The sequence below is a fragment of the Cheilinus undulatus genome, linkage group 22 (assembly GCF_018320785.1).
Source record: "Cheilinus undulatus linkage group 22, ASM1832078v1, whole genome shotgun sequence".
NCBI lineage: Eukaryota > Metazoa > Chordata > Actinopteri > Labriformes > Labridae > Cheilinus > Cheilinus undulatus.
Window position 1 is genome coordinate 15502643 of NC_054886.1, and position 12386 is coordinate 15515028.

Here is a 12386-nt window from a genome sequence, read left to right on the forward strand (position 1 = left end):
TGACAGAGAATCACTTCTTATTCCCTCTTCAGACAGCTGATGAAAAAGGATTGAATTCACTTGATCCTGGTGTTATTTTCATTATTTCAAATGTCATCCATTGCTTTTCTGCTGCAAAAAAGTAAATGTTGGGTTTACAGCAAAGACATGATGTAGAAAGTGAAAATAGCATCTGGACTGAAGATTCTCTCTTTCTCCATGTGAGATTTTGGTCTCATCTTCCAGACTTCTATGCAGCATTAAATTGAATTTGTAAATTATGGTGTGACTGTAGGCAAATTTCTTCCCACAAAGCCTGGAAAGGAGAAAAAATACTTTTCATGAGACGGACAGTATTTTTCATTGAAGTTTGGTTCTGTTTTCTGCTTTTTCAGCTGCATTCCTGCAGTGCTGCAAACACAATAGATTCCATGCAACGGATAATAAAGTAACAGACTTTTTGAACCTGAAATTGTATTGCATTTGTTAAACAGGGAGTTTTATTAACCAGGTGATTATTGCATAAAATATGGATATAGAACCATAATCCATTATGTTTTATTGCCTTAAAAAGTGGTTCTCAACTGGTGGGTCTGGATCCAAAAGTGGGTCGCGGAGAGGTTTTCAGTGGGTCAGTGTGTGTTTTGAAAAAACAGTGGCAAAAGTCTATGCAGAGCACGCAACCATACCATTGACTTTACTCTGTTTTATTGTGATAATGAGTACATTGAAATGTTTTATTGATATTTCAACTCATTTACCCTTTGCTGCAATGAAAGAGTGGCTTTTACCATGTTCATGAAGTTTGCACGTTATCACAGGGAAAGGGGCTGTAAAACATGTCAATTTTGGCCTGTCTCTTGTTCAAGTCATAAATTCTGATCTATCGAAGATCTTAATTGCAATATTTTTATTCACTAAACGTGCACTAGGGAGAATTTTTGGCACTTTGGGTCATGATTTGTCAGTAAAGATGTTGGTGGGTCCTGAGGCTAAAACAGTCGAGAGCCACTGGCCTAGAGTATGACAAACATTTTACATACAAAAACATACAATCAATTTACATAGATGAATAATTAAAAATGACTAAGTTTCTATTGTAAAAACAGCAGAACTTCTAGTGGCATGCACCTTAAATAGAATAGTATAGAAATATAATCAATATTTAAAAAATTTGAATATGAAAAACACACAAAAAAAAGGAAAATAATGTGCATTAGCAGTGTTTTTAATGTATGAGTTTTGATTTTTACTTACATCCAATATGTCGATATTTACAGATTCATTTTAGTTGATAGCAATATCTAAATGTAGTTTAGACCTAAAACTTCAGTCCTAAAATTACACTTTCAAGATAAAGATTGAATAGAGAAATGAAAGTCAGTTCTGCACAAATGCTTTAGATTTTAAGGAATGAGGATTAACAAAGATAAAGAACTTAAGCTGACATCCAAAACTCATTCATACATATGGCTGATATTTACAGCGATATATAAGTTTTAACATAATGTCTGCTAATACATACAATATATTTCACCTCTTAAGCTGATACCTGCTTATTCTGATACCATGCGGATAATATTGTGCATCCCTACTCTTGATACCTAATTTTTCATCTAAGTTTATGCCAGTATAAACTGCCTCACTGCTCAGAACGTGCTGGAATAGCAGCACAGCCGTTAACCCTCCCAGCCTGGTGTTGTTGTATAAAACAGGAGGTGACAGGTTATTAAGAGTTAAATAACCTACAGTATGTGCCATAAAAAGTAACCTCTTATTTTTCCCTCTTGAAGCTAGCTGTTGCATAATTCCATTGATGCTATCCATGTTATTAAATCCCTTATGGAAGCATTTCAAGTGAGCATCGAACTTTGAAGACTTGTTGGGGACTTTAAAGATTAAATCCACACTGGTATATCTGACACTGACCATCTTTTTTATATGTTTTTTAATCAATTTTTTAAAACCATTTTTTTGCCACTAGCTGCTATGCTGACTGGCATATTGTTTTCCCAGATTGCTTGGTGAGGGGTTGTCAATCAATTGCTGGCTGTTCTGTTATTGCATCATGTTGTGTCAAGGGGTTGTCCTGAAAAAAAGGATGATTAGAGCTTGACTTCGCACCACAGGGCTGATGTATTACCTGCTTTTTAAGAAAATAAGTCCAGGCAAGACACAATGGTTGGAAAAAATAGCATAGGGCTCAGAGGGTTAAGCACAATTATGAATAAAGTTATGAGCTTTTTGGACCTAAACTGTTTTTGAACCAGGCTGTAAACTTGTTTATTTCTGCTGTAAAAACAGGCTTTGGTATGCTGTAGGACATTCTTACAAGATTGTGACTACAACCTGAGTTTAAGTCTTAACTCCACAAAACTATGCCAACAATTTACAGATGCCCATTCTGCCATTCTTCTTTTACTAATTTCCTTTTTTAAGTGCATGTCTCCACTTTTCATCTCACTCCCAGCCAAGTTGGTGAAGCCGCTGTACAGTAAAGCCCATAAATACTATGACTTTCAGGCAGTTTGTAATGATGTGGATGACTCCATAAAGGCTTTAACACCTGAATAAACATGGTTTATACAGATATATGGGAGAATTTGTGGCCAAAAACGACATTTATGAAGGGCACTGAACATTTGTAAAACGCAGCGATACATTAAGACAAATCAGCTGAAACAAAAACACAGTATTCCTCTGAAGTACTGGGATTTCCTCCCAGTTCTTGAAGAATGATCGGGTTGTTTCCACACCACGGATCATCTGAAAACAATGATCTTTATTAATGATCACTTTCAAGCTTTCTCTTCCTCCCTCTGAGCAGTCAGTAGAAGCGATGTTTGACAACCTGTAATTTTCTGCTGTCATGCTTCCTCATCGTCTTTGTCATTACCATTAACTCTCCAGAGTGTATGTATGTCCTGCCAGTGAGTTTTCTCTTTGTGTGTGTTGTGTTTGTTTTTAAATGTCTTCCTCTGTCAGCCACAATATGAAACTCTGGATTTCATAATATTTTTCTTCTCTTCTCTTCTCTTCTCCTCAGTGGTGCACTGTCCAGTTCTATCTCCTCCAGAAAATGGCTTTTTTGTTCAAAATGTGTGCAACAACCACTTCGATGCGGCCTGTGGTGTGCGATGCCAGCCGGATTTTGACCTTCAGGGAACCAGCATCAGACTGTGCCAGGCTGATGGCACCTGGTCAGGAACGCCTGCGAGCTGCAGAGGTGAGGAGGACACAGCCCTTTGAATAAAAATCATCTATTGATGATTTCATCTGACTATTATTGTTCTCCCTAAAGCTAAGTACAGCAAAAGTAATGTCATGTTACTTCACATGAAGTGCAGATCGAGGCTGTACTTTTTATGTTATTTACAAAGCCTTAACATTAATCCACCAATAAGAAAGCATTTGACAACAATAGTGGGCTTCTGCCCAAATGTATCACAATGTTTAAACAAATGATAAGAAAATCAACAAAATAAAAATGAAAATGTGTGCATTTTTCCATCAACTGCTACAATGCTAACATTAGGAGTCAATAGATTGAGCACTACTCATAATAACGAATGAGAAAACACTGCAGACAGCAGTGGTAAAGAGATGAAACAAAGGTGGGTTTAATGGTAAAATAGAGAACTTTTGATAACTTTTACTTAACCTGTGTGTTCTTGAAAAGGTTCTAGTGACAGCGCTGTGTGCTTTCTTAATCCTCAGCCATCATCATTAATTCACTGAATGTGTTTCCACTGGTTAAAGTTGCACTTGCATTTTGTTGATCCAACTTTCCCACCTCCTCCTAGTGAAAAATCTATATATGATATTTCAAGGTTGTCTCAATTTGTAGTATTTCCAGCCGGTCGTTATGCCCAAGCTGAAAATGTGCATGGATGGTTTGACCTTAAAAAAGACTATAAATAAAGTAACAAGGTGACATCATGTTACTTTAGACTTTAGGCATCTTTGTGTCTGACACAGTATCAGTCCTAGAGATACACTTATTGTGAAAATTAGTGATGTGTAACAACAATTTAACTGATGCTTATTTTGCTTGTTTTTCAGTTCCTCTTCTGGGTGTAAAGCTCTAAGTGTACCAACATATTCTGTCATGTCTGACCATTAAAACAGATCAGAGTTTGCAGAACTAGTTTCTTCTTCTTCCAATAAAAAATTTTAAAATTTGTTGCATTGTAAAATATAATAAATTGAGCTTAATTTAAAAAATGTGGCAACTTGTTGCCTCAAAAATAACAAGTAAACTAAACTTGACTTTTGTGAGTTCAAATAACTTGCTTATTTTAAACAAGCTGCAATTACACTATCTTAATATTTCTGATTTATATATCCTGATGATTACTTCATTATTTTAAGTGTGCTATACTTGCTTTGAATGAATTATTTTAAGTATTAAAAACTAGACTCAAATTTTTGATTTAATATTGCAGTACTGCAGCTAGATTATCTACTTTGGGTGTGCTCTACTTATAATTCACTCATTTATCAGTGCACTGCAAACCCTAAAAATTTCACAGAACTGAAAATATTATAGGTACCTTATTGTCTGACCAGTAGTGCTCACTGAAAAATTAGTATCTTTTTAAGACATTTTAAGTTACTTTTCCACCTAAAGTAGGCTAACTTAAGCAAAAATATACAACAATGGCTGTTAGTGACTCACTGAACCAGCAGCTGAAATCTCATTGAGTTTGGCATACCATCCAACATTCATACATTAACATCAGCATTAATATTATCCTAGATGGGCAGGACCTCTTAACTGGGATGGTAAGTCTGTTTATGGTTCAAAAGGATGTAATCTCCAAAGGCATTCTGGGAAAACTAAGCAGATTAAGGGATGACAGTCAAATAATTTGAGTACAATGACAAAACTGCTTAAATTGTTTGGGTGCTGTTAACTTAAGACTAAAAGCAAGTTCTATCTACTCAAAAAAAGTTAGTTAAAATAGCTGTTTTTTAATTTTTCAGTAAACACAACCCATTTTAACCTCCTTTTAATGTTTGGTTAAACAGTGCAGCAAAAAAATTGCAAGTTCTAAATACTTGATTTTTTTAAACAAGAAAATCCTTTTTTGAGCTTTTATGGCCAAGGAGAACAAGTTACCTGTTTATAATAAGTGTTTATTCCAGGTTACAGAACACTGAGTCAGTTCGACTCAGTGTTTTGTGGTAAAATTGATGTTAGTTTTTACGGTGCAGATGCCAACATGAAATAGATTAAACATAACAGATAAACACTGGTAACTGATATCCGTTCTTTCCACATTATTTGGCCAGTGGCAGATGTTGAAAATAGGGCTGATGTTGGCTTCCCCCAGTTGAAACCAAGGCCTCTGTGCATCCCTAGTCAGTACCATTTTTTTTTTGTAAATATGCTGATTCAGCATCTCAGCTAATTAACAATTAATATAGTGTCCTTTGGGCTGTATAAGGCTCACACATGTCCAGATCTTGAAATTTATCTTTATACTGCTGTTTTCAGCAGTTGTCAGGTGACATAAATGTGTCTTTCGTAGAGATTAAAAATCATCAAGCCCGTGCTGCAGCTCTGTAACTAGTATCTAGGCTGTGGATTATTGAACAGTCTGAGTTATGCCAGCAGTTTGGCTACTGAGGGGGGCTTTGAAGCCAATCTGTGGTGGTCCCCATGAATCTCAAACTAACTTGAGATCAGCCAGTGACACAAACAGAGATGCAAAGCTGAGGTGGGTCCCAAGCCTCCTGACTAAAAAGCTACAACATACTGGCTTGCAGTGATATCAGATATGCTCCTAATTATGCAGAACTTGAAATCCTTCTTATGACTAAAATGAATGAGTTAGGAAAAGATCCCCTTTTACAGTTGTGTCTCCATAAAAACATGACTTATTCCAACCAAAATATTTTTTTAAGCAGGCTGCAAACATGTTTGTTGTCCTGTAAAAATCAGTATTTTAACATAGGAGTGTATGTGATTACCAGTGCTTCTGCAGCCAGCCCCAAGTGGTTATTTGAGATGCCGCAGTTTTTTCTGTGCACTTTTGCATTGACATCATTTTTCATGGATGTTAACTTTTAATCTCCTCATTGTGTTCAGTAGCTGCTGCTTTCAATAATACCCAATAATAATAATACAGCGGGTACTGTACAAACAACATCCCCTACAAAACACGCCCACTTGTGCTATTTGCTTAGTTTAAGGTTAACTTAGATTAGTTTAGATAGGCCTTAATTGGCTTTAGGTTAAGATGAGTATTTTAGTTTCCACTGGTTAGATTTAAGGGTAGCTCGTTGGGGTAGGTGTGTTTTTAATTAAATAGCTTCCTGGGGTTAGGTTAGAATTAATTTATTGTATGGATCGATGGGGCGTGTTTTGTAGGGGGTGTATTTTGTACGGAGCGTGGTTTGTAGCGGCTGCGGCTGCAGCTAGACCCTTCTCCCTGCTTTCCCAAGTTCTTTTGTCCTCCAGGCCTCCATGCTGGTCATGCGACTATGAATTTTGAACAATAAAAGTTGCATGAGACATACCTAAAGCAGAGCACATTCTTTAATTTAAGGCTTCAAGTTGAAACAAATAAAAATTGAAAATAATGAAGCTTGCCTGTATTAAGGGTAAATCCCAGAAATCAGATTAGCTGCTGAAGTAAAAGTTATTTCATCAGACTGTGTTTACATCTTTCTGTATTGCAGGCTTTGTTTTATCCTCTATAAAGCTCTTGGTATCACACAGTACGATGCTCCTGGCTATATAATCATTACACACTTACATCCAAGCTTATCTGATTGATCCTAGCAGGTTCCTCCGCACCATATGTCTCCTATAATTCCTCATGAAGCTACAGGACGTATTTCAAAGCCCTCACAGACCCTCTTGTAACGTCTGTGAACATTCGTAAACATTTATGTAGCTTTAAATCCCTGTATCAAGAGTGAGTCGGCATGCTTTAGAGTGAGATGGAGGCTGCATGTGTGAGATTTCTCTACTCGTATTGGGATCATATGTGTTTAGTCTGAACATGGAATCATCATTTACTGTGAGGCTACTGCTCTCTGCCAGGACAGATGTTTAGAAGGAGAAGAATTCAGTATAAAGAAGGAGAAAGATATTGAAAGTGTAAGAAAGGAAGAAGAGTAAAGTAGAGGGGTCAAAGATTAACGAGGTAAAGGGAATTTTTACCAGCAAGTCAGCAACAGTGTGACTCACAGAAATACCAAGATTTTCAAGGGTGTGTGTCCATGATTTATGGCAGCGGCTTTGGGTATATATTTCGAAGTGTGTGTGCATACGTCTGCTTGTATGTGTTACACCAAGTCTGCCGCAAACTGTCGGACCTCCCAGCTAGTGAAGCCCTAAGGGAGGGGGTATCCTCTCCTCCGCCTGTCTGTGTGTCTATGAGAAATAACACAGTGCACGCCCTCATCGAGACCTCAGTTTAACTCAGAACAGAAACTCATGAGTTTTTGTTTATAGGGACTTTCAAATTTTAAGTTAAATTAAAGGGCCAAGAGATGAAGTTGATGATGATAATTGTACTGCAGATTCCTGCAGCTGATTTACTGCTTTCTCCTCGTTCTGTGATTTATGTAGAGTACCTGTGTTTAGAAGTTACACCTCATATTTAGCATGGCATTTGTTTTAAATCTTCCACACAGTTCTCTTAACATGACTGGCCTTATTTTTGGTATCTTGGGAAAAGTATACAGTTGGAGATTTAGCTTGATTGCAAATCAAAAAGTCAGATTTTTTTCCTGTGTTAAACTTTGTATTGGCCTTTTTTGGTCTCAATTTGGGCCAAGAAGTCATCAGATTACTCAGAAATGCTCATGATACCAGACTGCTTAATGCTCAGAGTCAAGGCCACTCATAACAGGGAATAAAAGGGAGAGCTTTCTTGGGCCTAGCCAAAGTGGGGGCTCAGGGAGGTCAGCAAAATCATGGTAAAGTTAAGCCGGGATAATGATATTTTGTTTTATGAATAATAACCACTTTTACCAAAGCAACAAAAAACGAATTTCAAAAATGTATGCTGGTGTACAATATAGCCTTTTTTAGAAATATACCCCCCTTTTCTTAAAACAGAAGGCCTTTTTATTGGTGATGTTGACAGCATTGATGGCCACACTGAATTAAACAATTAGAAAATCAATGTCAGACTTCATAGCAAGGCCATTATGTGCACAAATGTCAGAAATCTTTAACAACTTACATAGAAAACAATAACATAATTGTGAAAATATGCAAAAATAGGTTAAAAGTGGCAAAAAAAGTGGCATGGATAAAAAGTGGCAAAAATTGGGAGAAAGCGGCAAAAGTGAGTTTTAAGTGGTAGAAATGGTAAGAAAGAGGCAAAAATAGGTTAAAAAAGAAAAGAAAAGAAAAGGCAAAAATAGAATAAAAGCGCCAGAGAAAAAGTGGCAATAATGAGAAAAAGTGGCAAAACATTTTAAAAAATGACTAAAATATTGGCAGAAATGTGGATAAAGTTCCTTCAAGTTCCCAAATAAAGCAAAAGTGGCAAAAATGAACATAAAGCTGAAAAAATTGGTAAAAAGTTGCTTAAATGGGATAAAAGAGCCAAAAAGAAAAGGCAAAATTGGTTAAAAGCGGCAAGAAAGGGTTAAAAAAGGAAAAATCTGTTAAAAGTGGAACAAAGTAGCAAATTAGGCAGAAAAGATGGTGAAAAGGGGTCATAGCACAAATAAATAACTCCTACATCGTAACCCGGCAATAGTTTGATATACTTTCAGCTCCAAAATCAGTCACATGTATTGACACCATCTATAAATCACAACCTGGGAGGGCCCAATCTCCAGGTTTTTCAGGAGCTCAGCCAATTCTTTGGGCAGCCCTTTTTAAAGTTAACACAAAGTTTTATAAAAGTATTAAAAAAAACATGCATAATGCTGACCCAGTCAGCATTTAGGACCTGATTCACAAAAACCTTTATCAATTAAGGCAGTTCATAGCTAAAAAGAAAAAAAATGCATTATTTGCTTTCTCTTTACCTCAGGGTCTAATTTTTAAAGCATATAGCACATCAGTCCCAAACTCACCCATAAAGCAGCCCTGCTCCATGCAGTTTTCTCTGTTTTTGCTCTAAATGTGGACAGAGGCTATTTGCACTTTTATGTTGTGCAGAGATGCACTCACATGCTGAAATGATGACAAAGGAGTGAAAGGAAAGCTAAAATAAAGATGTAATATGAGTTTCACAGTTTAAACCAAAGCATCCTTACTGTGTGGAGCAAGAAATGACAACTTAAAGGAAGACTCTTCGGTTTGACGGCACCAAACTTCACACATGGATAGATCGTTCATCTTTTAGCCCTACAGAGGTGAAAGTGTGATTGTGGTGATTGCTGAAAAGTTTGCACATGGGACACTGAACAGACATCTTTCATACTAACTGTAGCAGCTGTTAGTGCTGGTGCTTGTGAATCAGATAGTTTTACAGAAAGGGTCAGTTCCCCCCCAAATGAGCTCATAATGACACAAACACCTACACAGAGAAACTGTTTGCTCTACAGCACAGTTAGGAGATTATTTAACTCTTTGCGTGCGGTTGGTGAGTTAGACCGTGGCTTTCTGACTCATTTTAGCAGGAATTGAAGGTGAGCAATCCTTCTGTGAATCAGATCCTTGGTTTTCATGTTCAATATTTTTGTTTGTTTTTACATCCAACAGTCCGCTCCTGCCCGCCCCTCTCTCGGCCCCCACATGGCTTCCTGAAGTGCAGCAATGGCGGCGCCTCCCTCAGGATGGAGTGTCAGGTGGGCTGTGAGCGAGGCTACAGGTTGGAGGGAGACTCTAGACTCGTGTGCCAGAATAACTCGCAGTGGAGTGGACCCCAACCTCGGTGTGTGGGTAAGCCTTCATCACCTCCAACTCATTATCTATCCCAGTGTATGAAAAATTTTCTTTAAGGTTTTCCAAATAAATTCTCTGGCTCAACGATTATATGATTACATTTTTGAGGTCATAGGTCAAAGGTTAAGTCTTTCAGCCTCATGCTTATCCCTTGTTTTCAAGGCCATTCTTGTCGAAGCAATATTTGGAATATCATATCATCAGATATCAGGGATTTTCTTCAAACTTTGAATTTAGATTGATTTGATTTCACCTGTATTTTTCCTGTATTTGCGTATGCAACACTGGCAATTTATCTTCATATAAAACTGTGAGGAGAAACTGGGTCATAGTTCAATCACAGTTTAATTCACTTAACTTGTTTCCTCTCAGAGTGAACAAATCTATCTCAAACCCTAGAGTTTTTGTTTTGTTTTTATATCTTCGTCCTCAGTTACGTGTTTCCCTCATCCGGGAGGTTAGATTAGATTTCTTTATTTAATTTGCATTATTCTCCAGGATAAACCTCGCAGCCCTGGGTCAATTCAAAAACTCACAGTAGACTTCTCTCACAGTACATCTTTACTAAAGTCTGACTGTGTTTAAATATAAGCTCCCATTATCTGCTCAGCTGTGTATCAGGGATCCGTGTCTGGCTGCAAAAACAGACAGATCATTTATCAGATACATGACTGTATAATCGACATGACGTAATCAGAGTATTTCTGTGTTAAAACATGTGGTTTTACACACACATGTGAACACACATGAGAGCGCACTCTCACACATGCACAGTGGTTAAACATGTGTTTGCACTACATCATCCTCGGAGATACATCTGCTTTCTCATGGCAAAAAAACTCCAGTCACCACATATACACATGAACACAAAAGTGCCCACACACTTTAGAACTGATAGTTAAGTTAAAATAGTCGCACACACTCATGCCAGGCACACAAACACACAGAAAGAGGGACAGTGTGAGAGCCGCAAACCTCCGGCCTGCTCTGACTCACTTCCAACCAACCCGCTCACTGCTCTATTTTAAAACAGGCAACCCGGTGGCTTCCGGAAAACTCTCCCTTTTATCGATAACGACCATCTGAGCAAGTTAGATTTGTTTGTTTGGTCATCTCAGCGTTTCCCCCACAAAATGTCGTTACCTCTTCTCCCAGCCAGTAGGGCTGAGTGGTTTGTTTTAGTGTTTGTTTGCACTGCGGTGAAACAGGATCGCCTCGGCCGCCGGAGTGGACGCATAGACATTTATTCATCTGATTGAAATCTCCTCCTCTGTGTGTTTTCCCATTTTAGCTGCTTCAGCAAAAGACAATAAGAGGAATTAGAGAATGAGAATAATCCATCATCAAGTTAAAGCCACACTCGCCTGCACCCTTCAAATGCTTGACAGATGTTCAGAGATGTGGTCAGAGCTCTCAGAGGTTATATTTCTACCAATGTTAGTTACAATACCACCGAAAAAAGCTTAAGTATTGTAATTTTCACATTTATTTAATTGTATAAAACAGAAGCTAAACTTCATTTATTCTTTATATAATTATTAATTAATATAAGCTATTAATATTTGTAAAGCAGCCTTTAAAGAGAATTGAAAAATTGCTTTGATGAAAAAGTCAATCCTGAAACTCATTAAGCAAAAAAAAAACCAGCATGGCCTGACACAGAGAGAAGCTCTGCTCTGAAAGCTACTGTTAATATGAAATTTAACCGTGAGGACAAATAGAAGACAAAATGAAGTGACAGCATAATAAAGAAAGAAAGAACGAAAGAGGGAAAGAATGAAGCATTAAAGGCTAAATCTTAAATATAAATGAATGATAAAAAAATGATATTTAAAAAGTCTAAACTGTAAATGAATTAGTGAAAGCAATAAATGCTTTAATGAAGGTAATACGAGATAAATAGGAGAGGAAAAAACCTTCCGAGTAAAAAGGGATTTTAAAGAATGTAATTTCAGCTGAATACATTTCAAAAGGAGTCATGATTTTTTTTTTGCTTTAGGTTTTTTTTTTTTAATCAAACCCTTAATTTCTTGAGAAATCCGATTAATCTGTCGGTGTCTTCATTTCTCACTCCTCAGAGGTTCGCTGTCCTCCCATCTCCGCCTTGAGAAACATCCTGCTGTCGCCCCCTGCCTGCACGAAGAGAGCTGCATCACCTGGCTCTGCATGCCTGATCACTTGTCGCCAAGGTTATACTCTCAAGGGAAACAGGAGGGCGGTGTGTCTGGGCTCTGGAAACTGGACAGCTAATGTGTATAAAGCTGTCTGTACAGGTAATACACAGCTGTGTTTTTGTGTCCGTGCCACTCATTAGGAAGTGAGTCTTTCCACCTCTGCAGCCTTACATTCTGACCACGATACCTATAAGTTTATTTCTTTTAATGGGGCAGGGTAACTTTCAAGCAATATCTTTTGTTTTGTTTGTTTTTTAGAAAAGATCTGATTTACTCTTAGATCTAAGTTCACTTCAACACCGTAGTATGCCCATGTATTATGTGGAAATCAGCCATGGAAATATAACAAGTTAAGGCATGAGTTTGTA

General features: G+C 37.4%; 1 protein-coding gene across 3 annotated transcripts in view; it reads left to right on the plus strand.

Moving 5' to 3' along the window:
• svep1 (sushi, von Willebrand factor type A, EGF and pentraxin domain containing 1) overlaps positions 1-12386 on the plus strand; it is a 160987-nt gene that overhangs the window by 86581 nt on the left and 62020 nt on the right. For all 3 annotated transcript variants that reach the window (XM_041779332.1, XM_041779331.1, XM_041779333.1), the window contains 3 exons: positions 3026-3205; positions 9662-9841; positions 11923-12117. In XM_041779332.1, the coding sequence (XP_041635266.1) occupies positions 3026-3205; positions 9662-9841; positions 11923-12117 (555 nt within the window). The remainder of the gene's footprint in view (positions 1-3025; positions 3206-9661; positions 9842-11922; positions 12118-12386) is intronic.